This window comes from Nannospalax galili, unplaced genomic scaffold (assembly GCF_000622305.1).
Source record: "Nannospalax galili isolate Female #2095 unplaced genomic scaffold, S.galili_v1.0 scaffold768, whole genome shotgun sequence".
In the NCBI taxonomy this organism is placed as follows: domain Eukaryota; kingdom Metazoa; phylum Chordata; class Mammalia; order Rodentia; family Spalacidae; genus Nannospalax; species Nannospalax galili.
The window spans coordinates 4,979,932-4,999,209 of NW_008360317.1; the positions used below are offsets into that span (position 1 = coordinate 4,979,932).

Here is a 19,278-nt window from a genome sequence, read left to right on the forward strand (position 1 = left end):
ATTTAGGAGTAAATACAGCAAATAAATTATGAAGCACTAAATCTCTGGCAAAGTGTTTTACCACTGACTGCCAGTCACCCTCAAGCTCAATGTTAACTCAAATCACTACAGAGATGTTGTCTGAGCCAAACTGAGAGGTGGAACACACAAGTGACTAGTCCAGTATTTCCATCTGCTGTATGAACTCCTCTGCTCAATCTCTGATCTACAGTTTACCAGCTATGTACTATAGATCTGTGCATGGTTAGAGACCATAGGTCAAAATCAGATGTTTTCCTCAGTGGCTCTCCTCCAACTCACTCCTGGAGACAGGGTACCTCAGAGCACCTGTAGCACACCAATTTGGTTGGACTGGCCGGCCTCAGACCTGGAATTACAGATGTGTACCACCGGGGATGGATTCTGGAAACTGAACTCAGGTTGCAAAGCAAGTACTTTACTGCCTGAGTCATCTCCCCACACCCCTAAACATCAAGAAATATAATGCAGCCAATGTACAAATTACCAGAAAGAGATACTTTTCATCCTTAACATTTTGAAATTTTCATTCTTCTACAATTACAAAATGAAACTAGCAAAAACTCTGAGGATTTTAATTTGCAAAATAGATTGCATGCTTCATGGGCAAAATCAAAGGTAAAGGACCAGCAGCTTACATTTTATTCATGGTTATTACATAGGGCCAGTGCACTTCAGTTAACACAGAAACACAAATTCTTCTAACAGTAATAATAAATACTAAACTAAAAGTTAATAAGCATTCAGCAAGTCTCAAATAGATACTCATCAAAATGAGGTAAGTCTAATGTGTCATTTGTTAAAGAATTCAATGCTGATGTGGAAAAAAACTCATCAAAAATATCAGCCTTCACAGGACTCTCCAAGTTCAATGCTCTTATGCAAGGGTTGTCTGTTAGTGAACCTGGCTGAACTTCACATTGATTTTTCTTGGTAGGGCTGCAGTAATTGTGGTCCTGTTTCAGATGAGTGTTCTTGGAAATACCATTTAATTCACTGGGTACTGGTGCTGGGGTGCTGTTGTCATCTCCCATTTCCAAGTATCTAAAGTCACTTTCCACATTTTCCGAGAGCTCAGTTGACACAGTTGTAGGAGACAATAATTCTGCTAAAATATCTTCATGACTCTGACTATTATATGAGGTAACACTAGGAACAGTGGTGCATCCGGCTTTGTTATCAGCAAGGTCAATCTGATACTGTAGTTCGTTTAATAAGTCTTCTATTGACTCAGAGTCATTTGGAGAACCACAATGGGACACAGCTTCTAAATTTTCACTTGGGAGTGTTCCATTTTGGGGGGAAGACGTAAGAGCAGCTAATTTCTTCTTTTTTGCCTTTAGCTTTTTAAGAAGTTTTAGACGAAGTTTATGAATCTGATCTTCAGCTGAGGCTCCATGGCTTACTAAAGAAATGCTGTTTTCGTTTCTATGGGAATTGTGGCTGAGGTGAGCTACATCTGAGGAGCATTCCTGCTTCTTCAGTAGTTCTGAAGCACCATTCCCACAAGGACGTGGAAAAGCAGCTGTGCTACCTGATGCTGTCGAGCTGCTGACTGGAGAAGCCTCAGCTACACACTCACAAGCTTTCTTGGACACCCAGCTGGCCTTCTGACTTACACTTTTAGTTTTAAAACCATCAAAATTATTTGCTCCTTTAACTGAGGGCTGCAGATCAGCTAGAGAGTTTCTGTTCTGAGCTGAAACACATGGCGGCATGAAAGAAGCACCCCTGCTCAACAGGCCTTTAACCCAGCTTCCCACAAATGGCTTCTTCTGGTTTTCTTTCAGAGGCCGATTCTGTGATGACTTGGCAGTTACAGTTTTAGAGTATGTTGTGGTTGCTTTGTTTTTCAAGTTAGATACCTGAGGTGTGCTATGTTGTTCTGGCTTTAGTTTTTCAGTTTGTAGTGGAAGGAATCTTAATTGAGTGTCCTCAGTTTCCACTGACTTCACTTCCTGAACACCACCAGGAGCATGGACATTAGTCACAGATTTAGGAACTGCAGCGTCTTCTGCATGTGCCTGTATCGACTGCATGTTTGTATTTACAACTTGCGATGGGAAACTTACATCCACAAACTGGGCATGGATAACCTTTTCTTTACATAGATTAGACAATAAAGAAGTCATCAGTGGTTCCTGTGATGGCAAAGTATTTGCTTTGACAAGGCTTATATTTTCTGTCACAGGATTGCCTTCTGATAGGAAGTCTTTGGAGGCAATCTGAAAAACAGAGGCAGCTTCCTGGATAGTTCCTTCCAGTGTCAAAGGTAAAATACTATCAACCAAACCTTTAGCTTCAGCCTTGTCCTGTGGGAAGGTCTGAGGAGCAACTGACAGATGTGTGGGGTAAGTGACAGAGGTTTCTGCCTCAGCAGTCTCACCCATAGAGCACAGTGCTGGAGAAGCTGGCTTCTCACCTAATGTATGCTTCTTGAGTGGAAGGCAAGCAGCTTCTTTATCTACTACTTGGAACATTTTTCTTTCCCAAATAACAATATGTATCTCTGAAGCAGGAACTCCAAACTCCTCATGTCTTTTAGCACATGGACCTTTTAAGTCATCACATTCTAGCCAACTTCCTGGGGGATGAGAAAGAAAGTCCCAGGTTAGACACTCACAAACAACACCTACCTTCACCTTCTTCTGCCCTTTTTAGCTGCTGTATTACACACCAAAAAAAAAAAAAACACTTTTAAAACACAGCCTTCTGTGCTAGGCACAGTGGCTCACGAGTTCAAGGCCAGCCTGGTCTACATAGCGAGTTCCAGGCCAGCTGGTCTCCATTTTTTTTTGGGGGGGGGTCTCCATTCTCTCAAATCCTTTGTTTATTTTTGAGACAGGGTCTCCTGTGGCCCCGGCTGCCCTGAAACTCGCTATGCAGACAAGGCTGGCCTTAATCTTACATAGATCATCTGGCTCTATCTCCTGAGTGCTGAAGTTAAAGGCTATGCTTAGCTCTGTAGCTATTGTTCTTAAAAAAAGAAAAAAAAGAGGGGCTGGAGAGATGGCTCAGCGGTTAAGAACACTGGCTGTTCTTGCAGAAGACCCGAGTGTGAATCCCAGCATCCATATGGCAGCTAACAACTGTCTGTAACTCCAGTTCCAGGGGATCCAACAGCCTCTTCTGTCCTCCATGGGCATTGCACGACACAGGTGTACTCACCTACATGCAGGCAATATACACATACACATAAAATAAAAATAATAAAATATTTAAAAAAAAAAAGGAAAGAAAAAAGAGTGATTGTTGGCAAGGCCCTGGAAAAACTGGAACTTTGTGTATTGCTCGTAGGAATGTAAAGTACAGAAACAATCCAGTCATTCTTCCAAAAGTTAAACAGAATTATCAAAAGACTTGGCAATTCCACTTATAGGTATGTACCCACAAGAAGGGAATTAAGATACCTGTCCACCAATGGTCATAGTAGGATTACTCACAATAGATAAAAGGTAAGCAATCCAAGATGAATACATAACACACACACAGGATTTAAAAAGCTTTAGAAAGGAAGGAAACTTGACACATACTATATCATGGATATCCTTTAAAATATGCTAATGGAAATAAGCAAGACACAAAAAAGCCAATACACAATGACTCCACTTAGACAAGGTACTTAATAGAGTTGTCAAACTCAGAGAGACACAAAATAGAATAGTAGTTACCAACTGCCAGGAACGGGGATAAGATGGGGAGTTAATTCTAATAAGTAGAGCTTCAGTTTCAGATGAAAAGATTATAGAAATGGATACTGGTGAGAGATTTATAAAATTATAAATATTTAATGCCAGTCAGGCATGGCGGTGCACCTTTAATCCCAGCCCCAGGGAGGCAGAGGATCTTTGTAAGATCAAGGCAAGCCTGGTCTCTACATAGTGAGCTCCAGGCCAGTGGGGGCTAAAAGGAGACCCTGTCTCAAAACAAAACAAAACTTAAAAAAAAAAAAAAAAGTATTATGTCAATGAACTATAAACTCAAAATGTTGAAATGGTAAATTTTGTTATGGCATTGAAAATACACAGCTCAGTATTTCTATGAAATCAAATGTGGTGAACTGATAAAGCTCAGTATCAGATACACACTGTAAAACATTTTCTATTCTCTGGGTTATAGTGAGCACTGAAACCATCATATTTTTTCAAGGCAGTGATAGTGCCTTAGACAGCATGGTTCTAGCAGTACAGAAGAGGGTGTCAGATCCTAGAACTAGAACTGGAATTATAGGCAGTTATTAGCTGCAATGGGGGTGCTGGGAATCGAATGTGGGTCCTCTGTAAGAGCAGCCAGTGCTCTTAACTGCTGAGCCATCTCTACAGTCTGAAACAAAGATTTCTAAGAGCACACAGAAAAAGCTCACTTCATTTTTAATCTGAGGAAGCCATTTTCAGTCATAGGCTGAAAAGACCTCTCATAAGGGATTAATTTTGAGGAACCAGGATGTTAAGAAAGGAGAAAGAGACCTTTCTGCAGCTGGGCTTCAGGCCAATTTAATTGCTCATATACTGGTCAATTCTGAGGGCATCATTAGTGACTAAGAACAACAGATAAGGCCCAATGGATTAAAAAAAAAAAAATTTGTCAAAGAGGAAAACTACGCCAAGATTGGAGGGGGCGGTAAGTATGGGGTAATAACCAAGCTAAATATGCTCAAAGCACAGGATATGCACACATGAAAATGTTATGAGAAAACCATTATTCTGCATTAATTCTCTCTCTCTCTCTCTCTCTCTCTCTCTCTCTCTCTCTCTCACACACACACACACACACACACAGGCAAGGGCATGGAACAACAGTAATCCTCCTTCACTGACATATGAATATGAAACAGTACAGCCTCTTTGGATCCAGCAACCAAACTCCTTGGTACTTATGCAAGTGGGCTGAAAAGTTATATCCACACTAAAGCTTTCATGTAGACATTTAAGCACTGTTACTCCTAACTACCTAAATGTTGACACTACCACAATGTTTTCTCTTTGTGTGTGGCAGGAGACCAGAAGACAACCTTGGGTGGCATTCCTCAGGTGCTGTCCACCTTTGTTTTGGCTTGGAACTTGTGAAGTAGGCAGGCTGGCTGGCCAGCAAGCCCTAGGGATCCTACCTCGCCAGCTGGGATACATGTGTGCACCACCACTCCCAGCTTTTTGACATGGGTTCTGGGGATCAAACTTAGATCTTCATGCTTCACAGTAAGCAATTTACCAACTGATGTTTTCTCTTAGGAGAATGTATATAAACTGTAGCCCATCCAAACAATGGGCTGTTGCTCAGTAATACAAAGAAATGTATTATCAAGCTATGAAAAGATCTCTAAATTCTTATTACTAAGTGAAATAAGACAATTTGAAAAGTCCATACTGTGTATGATTCAAGCTATTTGACATTTTGGAAAAACATAACTATGGAAACACTAGAAAGATCAAGACATATGCAACTGGGGGAAGAATGAACTGGTGGAACATTTTTAGAGTAATGAAATTATTCTGTATGGTACTATAATGGCAGATATATGTCAGTATACATTTACCAATGTATCTGGGTAATAATGTGCTATTGTAGGTTCACAGATATTAACAAGTCAGATGTGGGATGTACACAGAAGGGGGAAAAATAGCTAATAGAACCAAATTTAGTTTATAGTCCATGCACTGGGCACTCTCTAAAGACAGTTAACTTGGAAAAAGGAAAATAAAAGAGATCTGATAATAACTATCGCATTCTAAAACAAAACCAATCACTAAGTATATGGTTTATGAGGATATGCACTAATAACCTAGAATGTACTATTTCTTATTCTGTAACAAATAAAAACATGCGACTTTTTAGTTTGCCTGCATCAGTCACTTTCCAATATGTGCACATTAGAGTTTGCAAGACATTATCAGTATTTGGACCTAATCTCTTAAGACCGACCCAGAATAGAACCAGGAAATTTTTTATAAGTTAATCATGATTCTATAGGCTGTCAGGATGAAAAACCATGCTGGATTTTTCACTGAATGCAATGAAGTTAAAGTTGGGCTTTTGGTTTTGTCTGTAAAGAACTACTTAATAACCAAATTTGACAGCAAAGTAAAAACTTCAAGATAATAATTATTTACAATGTCTGAGCTTGCAAAGTCCTTTCATAATACAATAGTACATTATCCATCCAATTTGCCAAGGGGCAATATTAAATATAAAAAGTGACCAAATGATAGAAAATGGTTCTATCAAAGTAATCCTTTACAATACTGATACAAACTCCTTTGGCATAGTATTGGTGATGGAATCTAGGGCCTTGGATATGCTAGGCCACTAAGCTATATCCTTAGCCTTGATATATACTTTAAGGGAATGGAATTATCTTGTCTAAGACAAAGTGAACACTGTAAGGAAAACAAACTTAATAGTGAACAAATAACCAAATTTCGTACACTGTATTTATTTAGCTGTCCACTGAAAAGCATAATTATCAGAGTAAAGGTTTTATATTGGCTATAGCTTTCAGTACACTATAGATTCAGATATGCCATCTCAGTAACAGAAGGGCCACATAGTCTAACATTCAACATTCTTAGATGTTTACATCTATTTATATTTACTAACAACTGCAAACTTAGCAAAAGTTACATTTTCTGCTTTCTATCAAAAACCTTTAATATGATGAAATCTTTCTTTTTTTTTTTTTGGTGTTTTTGAGTGGTCTTTTTGGAACTCACTATGTAGACCAGGCTGGCCTCAGAGATCTGCCTGCCTCTGCTAGGACTAAAGGCATGTGCCACCACACCTGGCTATGATGTACTTTCTTTCTAAAGTAGAAAGTACTTTCAGATCCCACTATCCACGTTTCCATATTCAACACATGTCACACATGTAATTTGAAAACAAACACAAGAGGCCGGGCATGGTGGCACAGGCCTTTAATCCCAGCAGTCAGGAGGCAGAGGGAGGCCAATCTCCATGAGTTCCAGGCCAGCTGGGGCTACAGGGAGATTCTGTCTCAAAAAAGACAAAAAACAAACACCAAACAAAATAAAAACCCACAAAAGAGAAAAAACAAACACCAAATCCCAAACGAACAGCAGTATCTGATCTTCCTTTACTAAACAAGAAATGATGGGCGTGGTGGTACAGCATTTGGGCTGAAGGAGGAGATCATAAGTTCAAGGCTAGGTTGGGTAGCATAATGAGACACTGCCTCAAAAAACCAGCTAGCTAGAAACACAAGTTAAGGGGCTGAAGAAATGACTCAGCAGAGGACCCATGTCTGGTTCTCAGCACTCACATGGCGGATAAGAACCATTTGTAACTCCAGTTCCAGGGGATCTAATACCCTCTTCTGACCTCCATGGGCATTGTGTGACATGGGTGCACTTATATACATGCAGGCAATACACTCATACGTGTAAAAAAATAAATAAGAAAAGAAAAAAAAGTGAGTAAATAGATATCTATAGATGTATAGAAGAGTTAGGAAGGAGATGCAAAACCACAGTTTTAAGAGGAAGAAGGGGCAGAAGAATCAAAGGCAAAGGTAGCAGAGAAAAAGAGTCAAGGTAAAGTTTGTCTTTAAAACAAACCCCATTAGACTACTATATTTTGCATGCTCATTATCATAAAATAAGACATTTAAACACTTACCATCACCATCTAAAATCCATGTTATAAAATGATTACTTGCTTGATACTGTATTACACATGTTATCTGATAAAGACTGCCTTCAAACTGAAATTCGTAGTGCTGCAAATCACTACGCGGTAAGCCTTCTACAAAGTGCAGCATGAATAAGGGAGACACTCTGTGGGAGAGAAGGCAAGAGAAGTCAAACAATTTAATGCCACGTGCCTGCCATACAAAAGATCATACACATGCCGGGCATGGTGGCACACACCTGTAGTCCCAGCACATGGGAGGCAGGAGGCAGAGGCAGGCGGATCTCTGTGAGTTCAAGGCCAGCCTGGTCTACATAGTGAGTTCCAGGCTAGCTGGGGCTATAGAGAGACCCTGTTTCAAAATGACCAAAAAAAAAAAAAAAAAAAACCCACCACAAGATGATATACTTTCAAGGTTAGCTACACTAATTTTCTCAAACACCTCCAGATGTGTGCCTTAATTAGAAACAGAGAAGTAATTCTAAGATGTGTAACACCAAACTCTTTTTGAAATGCTATCACTGATAGGTGGAAGCCACCATGCAATAAAACTAACAAAGACCATTAAACAAAAACTGCTTGGTAAGCAGCAATGCACTTTGGCTTGAAGAGCCACTACTTTCAAGAGTAACTACTTTATAGAATCAAAAGGAAAAAGTCCAGATCTTTTAGGATTGCCTTTAGCATTGAGTTCCCAAATCAATCACCTCTGTTAAATGGAGAAGGTAATATCTGAAAATCTTAAACCTAAGATTCACAAGTAAACATTACTTTGGCGTTATTTCTCTCCTTTCAGGAAGTAAAGAGATCTATTAAATTCAAATTTCTATTTCAGAAAAAGTTAATTTGTATTTCAAGTACAGAAGAAAGCAAAACATACTGGCTGATTTATTATAAATTCCAAAATGTTCATAATTTCAAAAATACATTTTATCATTACTGTAACATGTCAAACTACACAAAACCCAGAGATGGGCCTCAAATAACTAAACAAAATTCTTGGGATTTAGGAAATGTTGGATAGCCCTTTTCCTAACATTTAAACAGTTGTCAAAATTTACTTTTTTTTTGGTCTTTTTGAAGCAGGGTCTCCCTGTAGCCCCAGCTGTCCTGGAACTCACTATGTAGACCAGGCTGGCCTTGAACTCACAGAGATCCATCCGCCTGCCTCTGCCTCCCAAGTGCTGGGACGATAGGCGTGTGCCACCACACCCGGCCAAAATTTACTTACTTTATCAAAACTTATTTAGCTGAAATGAACTTGAATCTATGTCCAAAATGCAAGATTATTCAAACTGTCAAGGAGTAATCTGTAAATTATTCCCTGTCAATTATTTTAAGAGAGTAATTAAGTCTACAAAGAACCTATAAAGTTCTACAAACTGTAACACCAAATTTTTTTCCCCCTTTTAAATATATTTTATTTATTATTTTATGTGTATGAGTGTTATGCCTGCATGTAGATAAGTACATCCGTGTGGTGCAATGCCCGTGGAGGACAGAAGAGGCTGCTGGATCCCCTGGAACTGGAGTTACAGACAGCTGTTAGCTGCCATGTAGGTGCTGGGATTCAAACCTAGGTCTTCTGCAAGAACAGCCAGTGTTCTTACCCACTGAGCCATCTCTCCAGCCCCTCTTTTACCCTCTAAAAAAGTAATACCTACCTTGGAAACTGTAAGATGTGACTGACTACAAACTGTACAGTGAACTATACACAAACCAATTGTTTTATAAAACTGAAGGATGTGTCTTTTCATCAGTAATTTACAGTAAAACAGAAAGTCTCAGAGTTAGAAAGGCAGGCCCCAGCCTCTACAATATTTATTTGAACGTATATTACTCTAAAAATTAATAAAATATTAAAGTCTTGGTGATATTTAGTTTCCAAGGCCTCATATGTATGATAACATTCCAAATATCTTCTGAGGCTACTTACGTAAAATAAGCAAATAATAATTCTAGACTAGGAAATCTTTTTTTTTTTTTTTTTGGTCTTTTTTGAGACAGGTGATCTCCCTGTAGATCCAGCTCTGCCTATGTGCTGGGTGGGATTAAAGGTGTATACAAGCACAACCAGTTTTATTTATTTAGGCTAGGAAATCTTAATAGTTTCTTGCCTTTGAGTTTACCCAAGAAATGTATTAGTAAGAATAATTAGATAATGTAACTAAAGTCACCTGCCAGATTTTATGCTTTTCGTATGTTCTGAGCTTTCTGAAGTATTCATGGACAAATGAGTAAAACTAAAAAAATGCCAAGACTAAAACTCCACACATTTCAGTTTCTTAGATGTAGCGATACTCAAATTCTAGTTGAATAGAAGTGAATCCCTCAAAGGTCTGCTTTGAGACCTTGATGGGATAGAAATTTTATTACCCAGGGCAGAGGGTGGGTGGGGGAAATGACAAATTTTATAATATCCTTGAACCAAGCTTACTGTCAGAAGGTTGACTTACACAAAAAAGTTCTCCAGGGCCTAATGGCCACATTTCTTTGTAATTGAGACTAGCCTTCAACTCCTGATCCTTCTGCCTCCACCTCCCAAGTGCTGGGATTATAGGCCTGCACCTCCATGCCAAGCAACAATCCCAATTCTTTAGAGGGTTTTCTTACTATTTTGACCAAACCCTCAGAATGCTCTCCTTTCCACATTTTCGTTTTTCTTGGTGTGAGGATTCAACCTGGGCCTCACATGCGCTAAACAGATAGACCAATGAGCTCCCTGAACCCCACCCCCATTCTATTTTATAAAACTTGGTGGTAAGTTCCAAAAGACAAACTCGAAATTTTTCCCCCCTTTTTCTTTTTTGGTAAACATGCCCGAGGTTGTAATGCACTTAATTAAACAGGCAGCGTCTTTCTTTCTTAATGGCATGTTTTAACGGCACAGCCTATAAATAGTGACATAAAATGCATCCTCCTCTCCTTGCTGCTTTTGGGTCCACTAGACTTCAGTATCCCCTATAAGCCATAGTATTTTCCTACCCCAAACCTCTGCTAGTCTCATTCCCTGTCTCTCAGGAACTTTGTCCTGTATTTTATTTTCAGGCTTCTTCCTACCCTCCACTCCAATGCTGGAGTGTCGGTCAGAGAGGATGCTCAGATTTGAGGAAAGCCAGGTAGGCTCTGCCTCAACCATGCAAAAACTGGACAGAATGGAATAACAGACCTGGAGCTAGAGTCATGAGAAGGCTTCATTTGCATTCGCCTAGCATGGGGCTGAACTCATAAGGATGTATCTCAGGAAAAGAAAAGACAGCAGCAAAGAGAAAGCACAAAGAGACTGTTATCAGTTCTGCCACAGAAGAATACTAGAACCACCCACCAGTCCTCTACCACAGAGTGGCCACATCTTGTACTAACAGCTGGATTAAGAAACTTTTGAGTTTCACCTGAATTTATGTAGTAATTCAAATCTTAAAAAATGCAAATTTAAAAATTCTACATATTACATTTGCACTGTAATAATGTAGCCTTCAGATAGAAAAAAGTCTGAAAATGTAATTTCTAAACCATATTATTCTAAACCTTGTATTGGTTATACCATTTTAAGTACTTCAGACTATGATGAGAAATCAAAAACCTGCAGGTTGTGGTGGCACAAGCCTTTAATTCCAGCACTTGGGAGGCAGAGGCAGGTAGATAGATCTCTGAGTGTTCAAGGTGAGACTGGTCTACACAGTGAATTCTAGGCCAGTCAGGACTACAAAACAAACAAACAACAAAAAAGAAACCTGTATAATCAGTTACAGTTCAAATGATTAGGACTGGATCATATTAGCCATAATATAAACAAATATACAGGTATCTTTAGAAAAATATAAACATATCTTTAGAAAAATTCAACTATTCAACAAAGGAATACAAATTGTTCTCTGGAGATAGTGAAGGAACTTACAAATACTATAAAGCATTTTCTGCAGAATAAAGACTGAAATAAGAAACAGAATATTAAGCCATGTGTGACTGGTAGTAATCTCACCATCAAGGAAAAGGATTGCAAAGAGAAACCCTGAACACTTAGATCTCAAAATCTAGAACCCCGATGGTCAAGTCAGGTTATAGTCTGGTTAACACAGCTCTCTTCCTTCCCACTATGCCTCACATTCAGATGTTACTGAGGGACAGTGAAGGACAAACCCACCCAACAGCCTACAAGGACAAAGAAATGTGAAAGCCAATAAATATTTAGAAGATGACAGTAGACAGAAGTGTACCTGGCACAGCAGAATAGATGACACAGTGATGTAAGTGCTACACAGCGGCATACTGATGAGGAGAGCCTCTTTGTCCCATAGACCCCCTAAGACTCAATATGTACATGCAACAGATGTTGTGGAACATGGGATGAGGTCTGGACTTAAAAAAACTGAATAGGGACTGAGAATGTATAAAGAGAACTCCTGGGCAGCATGCCCATAGCAGCGTCATTAGGCCCAGAAATAAGAGTGAAAGATGGAAGTCAGCAGAAGTTTCCAGAAAAAAGGGCGTGCTTCCAAAGATCTGAAGCATTTGCATGTGCTAAGACACAATGTGCTAAGGACAATTGGGGGAAATTCCATTAACAAACCACAAAACAAATGAAAACAACAAAAACTATTACCGTATACACAGAGAGAAAATTATATATATATATATAATATATATATAAAAAAATAATAACATAAGCACTGAGTTCTAGTTTAACCACATGTACTCACACTGAAAGGTCAGGTGCAAATGGAGAAGCCTGAGTTCTAAGCCATTACATAAGGAGAAGAGAACCAAGTGATGGTACATGACTATAATTCCAGCACTTGGGAGGCAGGATCATGACTTTGAGTCTACCCTAATCTGCACAACAAGACCCTATCTCAAAAAAAAAACCAAAAATAGAGAAGCACAAACTGTATTACATAAGCCATCTTACTTTGCCTTGTCAAAGTAAACACCACTTTGATTTGAAGCAGAAGCCTAGGAAGGTGAGTGAGGCAGACAGTCACTCTGTTTTTCAATTTAAGCCTATGGTACTGTTAAATTAACTGAGATTTAATACTTTAATGAGAATAAACCTTTAGAAATGAGTCTGTGGAATTTCTGGCAGATTTGAGAGCAGCAGAGGTTAGTATCACTGGTGGATTATATCAAGTTGTACCTCATTTCCTTAATATAGAGTTAGACTGAATGAGAGGCTAAAAAGGATATGCACATGTGAGTGGACTGCTGGAACCACCCATGAGTTGAAGGAGGGAGTAATTTTGGTAACACTGTTAACTGGTGACATTTAGCACCATCCCTGGCCTCTACTGAGCAGATGATAGGATCGGTCTCCAGTTTCAGCAACTATTCAGAATGAAGCAAACAGCTGACAAATACAGTGAAAACATCTGCTCAAGAGCAGGAGAAAGCTTATAAAATGATGAAAGCAGGCTGGTATCTAGAAGATGGAAATTTAGATAGATGAGACCCTAGCATATCTCGCAAACATCTTAGCTCTGGAAATGAAAGAAATCCCAGAATTCTAATGACAGAGAAGAAAAAAATTTATTGTCCCCAAAGAGAGAAAAAAAGCCTCCCTCCCCCACAAAAGAAGAAAATCCAGGAGATTGGGTCAAATCATCCTAAAGCAAACCTACTGTAGTAATTCCCCTGGGACAGCATGCCTATACAGAGTTCTTAACAATGACAAGCAATGAGCAAATCATAAGTGTATGTTAAGCTCAAATTCAAAGAAGTAGGATGTAGTCACTACTTTCCAATTATACATGGAAAAAAAAGTAACTCATCTTCATTTTAACTCTAAAAATTATAAGGAAATTTAAACTCACATTTCCAGTACCATTTTTCTTATTTGTGATTTACTATTACAACTGTTACATGGACCAAAATGGGCAGCGTTAAGTGGGTGCCATTCAGGGACAACATTTGTAAAGGTGACCAGATTCTTCAAACACCTATTAAAAAAAAAAAAAAAAAGGCACAATGTAAATTCATCTATATTAAATTCGTTTATATTAATTTAAACCAGTCTAAAATAACTCATCCTTCATTTTCCCAAATCATGTACAGTAATAACCTCCTTACTACTGATAAAGCAGCTCTCTGTAGAGACTCTAGTTTTTCAACTGTGAGGGAAGCAAGAAAGTTTGACAGGCAGAGGTTCAACAGTAATGCCACTGACAGCTAATATCACACAATTATATGTGAGGCACTACTGTGCACATACATGGTGAATGACCCTGTCATCCCTGGTCTCTAGACACATGCCAGGATGAGCCCCCTGTTACAGCACCCAATGTCTCTAGACATTGTTAAGCATCCTATTATGAGGAGGCAACAGAGCCCCTCTGGCTCTCACTATTCTTAAGATTGTTGAATTTAAGAACTCATTTATCATTCAACTCAATCTGGCTAACCACTACTGACAAAAAGGGGAGGGGGGGTATTTTCAAATATACAATTTAACTTTCTTGATTAGAAAAAAATTAGTTGTCGAATTTTGCTTTTTCACTTTAGTCTGAATACTTGACAACATTAGTCCGAATACTTGACAACATTAGTCCAGATGATCTTTGAAGATGTACACTTAACCTGAGTTGCATCAACTATAATAAATGGATCTTAAATTAAAACAGCAGTTACCAAAGAAACACAAGCTTTTTTTTCCCTAAATGAAAAATACTGGCATATGGTAAGTGAGCAAAGTACTGGTTATTAACAAAAGATCAGTTTGTAGGAAAGCTAACAATTTAAATGCAAAGCAACAAAAAGGTATTAACAGACGGACTATACCCCAAGCTCTTCATTCTTAAAGATAGCATTAAGCAAAGACTCCTACTTTTTCACCTAGTAATAGGGAGTTTGTCTGAACAAATGTTAATATTCCCCAAGACCACTGGCATTTCTGAACACTAACTGTAGGTACAGCTAGGTAGTGTGAGGCACTCCCCTGCCAAACAACTCTAAGTACTACTTCTGCCTTTGTAGAGGCAATGAATGACAGACAGATTGGGACCTAAATCTACTGCCAGTCTCTGTGGGCCAGATTTTTAATTATCCCCTGAGAGTATTCACTAAAGTAAAAGTCCTTACACTGGCACACACAAAAAAAAGCTCTAAAATGAGTGAACTGGCTGGATTGTCTGTCAGATCAGTGGAAATGAATTTATATTATATCACCGAAGCGAGTTATTGAAATTCCATTTCACTTTAGCTTTGACTCCTTAACTGGTTGTTGGAATGAAAGATTAAAAAAAATAAAATAAAAACAAGCCAGGCGTGGTGTCATACACCCATACACCTTTAATCCCAGCACTTGGGAGGCAGAGGCAGGCGGGTCTCTGTGTTCAAGGCCAGTTGGGGCTACAGAGAGACCATGTCTCAAAAAAGCAAAAACAAAACGGTGTCTGGGCAGGGAGAGGTGGCTCAGCTCATCGGAAAGTCTTGGCTGTTCTTTCAGAAGACCTGGGTTCAAATCTCAGCACCCACAAGGTGGCTAACAACCATCTACAACTCCAGTTTCAGGGGATCCGATGCCCTCCTCTGTACTCTGAGGACACTGCACAACATAGGTGCACTTACATTCAGGCAATACATACATAAAAATGATTAAAAATAAATTAAAAAAAGTTTTTTAGAAAGAAAACAACAAGCACTCAGGAGACAGAGGCAGGCAGATCTGTGAGTTCAAGGCCACTTCTAGCCTACATAGTGAGTTCCAGGACTGCAGGGGCTACAGGGAGACCCTGTCTCAAAAAGACAAAAATAAAAAACAAACAAAAAACAAAAACAAAAACAAAACCCAAACCAAAGTGTTTGATGGCTTCTCCTGGAGCTCTGTCCACACAACTCAAGAACTCACTTAGCTTGTGTGCAAAGGAAACATAAAGATCAAATTAATTACTAAGTCTCTGGTCCTTTCCTGAAAGTTCATTACTACTTACAGTAGTTACCAACTAACAGTCTGAACAGCAATCATCCCAGTAGCCAGGTGAGCTCCTGGCACAGAGAACATTCAATGAAAAGCTGTCAAGCTACCAGGATGTAGATTCTAGAAAAGCTATAATTAAGCTCATTCTAATCATCAACCTTATTTATATTATTAAAAATAAGGGTAGTGATTAGGGAATTTACCAGTGGGCGAGAAAGCCATGGAGGCAAGAAAAGCTAGTGTGCCTCCTGATTCTGCAACTTACTTGTGTGCTACCCTTGCCTTGTGTTCATATTTGTCAAATCAGGATTGGGGGTGGGGGGGTCATGCTCAAGGAGTTCCTAGGAAACCAGGTCACTCACACAAATCAATAGCAGAAAATCTGGAAACAGCATCCTTACTTGCTTACATAAAGTATTCAAGTATCATTGTGAATTCTTACCCCTTTCTAGCAGTCTTGAGCTAACTGGCTAAAAACCAAACTTTCTGTTGCCTTCCCTACAGCATTCTGCCAGACTCAAGTCTCTTTGACTGTTCCATACCTACTAAGAACCTCTTATTTAGATACAGCTGTATATAATTACTTAGTAACTTAATAACTTAACTTATAACATATATTTACTTAATAACTTTTGAGACTTGCTAGTATGTAAGTTAAAGAGGATCAATCTCCACTGTAATAATCTGAATAAATGATCAACAGGACAGGTCATTGTTTAAATGCCAGCCAGCAGCTTCTCTGGTGAGGTTAAGGTGAAAGTGTGAGACAAAACAGTTGTCCTGTCTGATTGTTCCCCTGAATAGGAAGGGAAGTTAGCCGAGAGATGTGCCACTATCCTCTAGGAGCCTCAGATAAGCCTCTGTCATCAAAGACTAAAGCAGACAAAAAACTGACTTTTTTTTTTTTCCAAAAAAAAAAACACTGTTAGAGGAATTCTCAGCACAAGTCTGAGCTAAGGATCTGAAGGGTGTTACTTTCATGTGTTCCCAGCTTCCCATCAAAGAAATTAAGAAAATTCTTTTCAGCAATCATTTCAGCCAAGCATTCTTTTTGTTTTATTTTGAGATTTTGTTTTATTTTGTAACCCCAGCTGGCCTGGAACTCAATATGTAGACCAGGCTTGCCTCTATCTCACAGACATCCACCTACATTTGCCTCCCAATTGCTGAGATTAAGGGCATGTGCCATAAGCCTGGCTTAAACCATAGATTTTTAAACCTAATTTAAAGCAGGAAGCAACAAGTTTCTGGTGCTACAAACTGTCCTTTTAACTTTAGAGGTGAGAAAGCTTAAGGTGTGGGAGCCATCTGTGATCTAGCCTGTAATTTTAGAACTTAGGAGGCTAGAGCAAGAAGGTGGCAAATCTGAGTTCAGCCTGAGCTACTTAGCAATAACCTATCTTGGAAAAAGAAAAAAAAAAAAGATGGGGAAGGAACCAAGAGATGGTGATACATGCTTGTAATTCTAGTACTGTAAATAATGAGGCAAGAAAATCTCAAGTCTTAGCTAACCTAGGCTACATAGCAAGTTTTAGGCTGCTTGGGCTGTACTATAGCAGACCTTGTCTCCAAAGCAACAAACAAACAAACAAACAAACAAACAAACAAACAAACAGGGGTAGGGGGGAATGCTGTTAAGGGTAGAAGTATCAGGATAGAATAGTATTATAGGTACAGAAAGTGCACATTACTGAGAACTAGTTCAGCAGAATGAACTCATTTTAAAAACTAAAAACTAACCTGTTTTGATACTGGTGTCCACATTGTGAACATTCAAAATTCCAAGAAAAAGAATATATAAAGAGCTTTTCAATGTGGGGTTCTATTTTTAACAGCAGGGGAAGTGCAAACACAGGGCTTTCCATCTCACCTTCAAAAAGAAAAGGAAAAATGGTTACATATAACAACATCAAAAGGAAACCTAAATCAACAGTGTCTTTTTCACTGTATTTACAGTATAAATATGTGAATAGAGCACACAGAGTAAGTCATTCACAGCTGGATTTAGAGGACAGTTAAAAGCATTTCCAGACATGTTCAGCATAAACGTAATTATCATGCTATCAGTCTCTTATTTTGGAAATGTTACAAAAACTGAGGACAAAAACACACAAGACCTACTACACGTTGTGGCACATGCCCTTAATCCCAACACTTGGGAGGCAGAGGCAGGCGGAGCTCTGTGAGTTCAGGGCCAGCCTGGTCTACATAGTGATTCAGGCCAGCTGGGGCTACAGGGAGACCCTGTCTCAAAAAGTCAAACAAACAAACAAACAAACAAAAAACTCGACAGCAAAAACACACACAGACAACAACCATACTGCCGTCTTAGAGGGAAAAAAGTTCTCAGTATATAGTGTATATTTAAACAAAAATCAAGTAAATGTTTTGCTAGAATATATAAGAAAAAAAAATTAGTGAAAATACTAGAGAATGTCAGAATTGGTCAAAACCAGTGAAACACTGAAACACTGCTTCTTTTCTGAACCACTGGTTCTACATGTGAACAGGGCTTAATACACAAGGGTAAAGGATCAATTAAACTCTGGCAACTTTAAGAATAGACAATGTGGGAATTTTGTTGTCATTAAAACAATCATGGAACAGTGAATGCCTCTTTGAGAACAGTAAGCCAGTTTAAGAGGAGGCTTCGCATTCTTTAAAAATTTTTTATCTCTATCTATCATCTATCTATCTATCATCTATCTATCTGTCTGTCTATGTATGTCTGTGTGAGTGTATGCCACTTGTGTGTGGATGCCTGCAGAGGCCAGAAGATGGTGTCAGATCCCTGGAGCTGGAGTTACAGGCAGTTGTAAACTACCTGATGTGGGTGCTGGGAACCGAACTCACGTTCTCTGAAAGAGCAGCAAGTGCTCTTAGGGTGTCAGATCCCTGGAGCTGGAGTTACAGGCAGTTGTAAACTACCTGATATGGGTGCTGGGAACCGAACTCACGTTCTCTGAAAGAGCAGCAAGTGCTCTTAAGCACTGAGCCAACTCTCTAGCCCTGAGGCTTCACATTTTACATTCATTCTCCAGCTGATTTCCTTCCTTCACTTACAGGGTCCAGGAGACAAAGTCCTCCCATCTCCTCCCCTGGACAGAGCCTCACTCTCATAGTCCAGTTCCTTCCCTAGCTCAGAACTAGAGGTGCCCAACACATGGCCTTCAATTGTCATGTTGGCAGGGCCACAAGGCACACAGGAGGTATTACTACCCAAGAACATTCTACACAAACCTGTAGTTACAAAGGCTATTTTAATTGTCATTTTTGTGATATCACACTGCCTTTTTTTTGCCATTTTTATAAAAAGGCATAAATTAGAATATTTCTTATAAACAACAGTACAAGTCAATCTCCTAGCAAAGAAAACTGCATAAGCTTGTAAGTTTATAATGTAAGTCTGTAATTAGTAATCAGCCTTTAAATGCTAACTCTTATCAGTGGCCAGTCTGGTTTACACAGTGAATTCCAGGCCAGTGGGGCTACAGGGAGACCCTGTCTCAACAATAACAACAAGACCCAATTTTTTTATACCCTAGTTAAATGGTCTCTACCTCTAAATCTACTCCCAATCCCCACACTACAACCATTTATCCGATTATTTTCTTAAAACACCATTAGGTGCTGTGATACAAATCTTCCAGTCATTACTTACTGTTTAACTATTCAACTCTTTTGTTAACTGCTCATTAGTATCTTCAGAC

General features: G+C 39.1%; 1 protein-coding gene across 6 annotated transcripts in view; it reads right to left on the bottom strand.

Annotated features, from left to right (window-relative positions):
• Window positions 1-572: 572 nt before the first annotated feature.
• The window catches only part of Uspl1 (ubiquitin specific peptidase like 1), a 52,353-nt gene continuing 33,647 nt past the window's right edge, over window positions 573-19,278 (bottom strand). For all 6 annotated transcript variants that reach the window (XM_029559641.1, XM_008825041.3, XM_029559640.1 and 3 more), the window contains 4 exons: window positions 17,309-17,438; window positions 13,467-13,592; window positions 7,648-7,805; window positions 573-2,602 (listed from right to left, as the gene is read on the bottom strand). In XM_029559641.1, coding sequence (XP_029415501.1) covers window positions 762-2,602; window positions 7,648-7,805; window positions 13,467-13,592; window positions 17,309-17,438 — 2,255 coding nt within the window. In that variant the 3' untranslated portion in view covers window positions 573-761. The remainder of the gene's footprint in view (window positions 2,603-7,647; window positions 7,806-13,466; window positions 13,593-17,308; window positions 17,439-19,278) is intronic.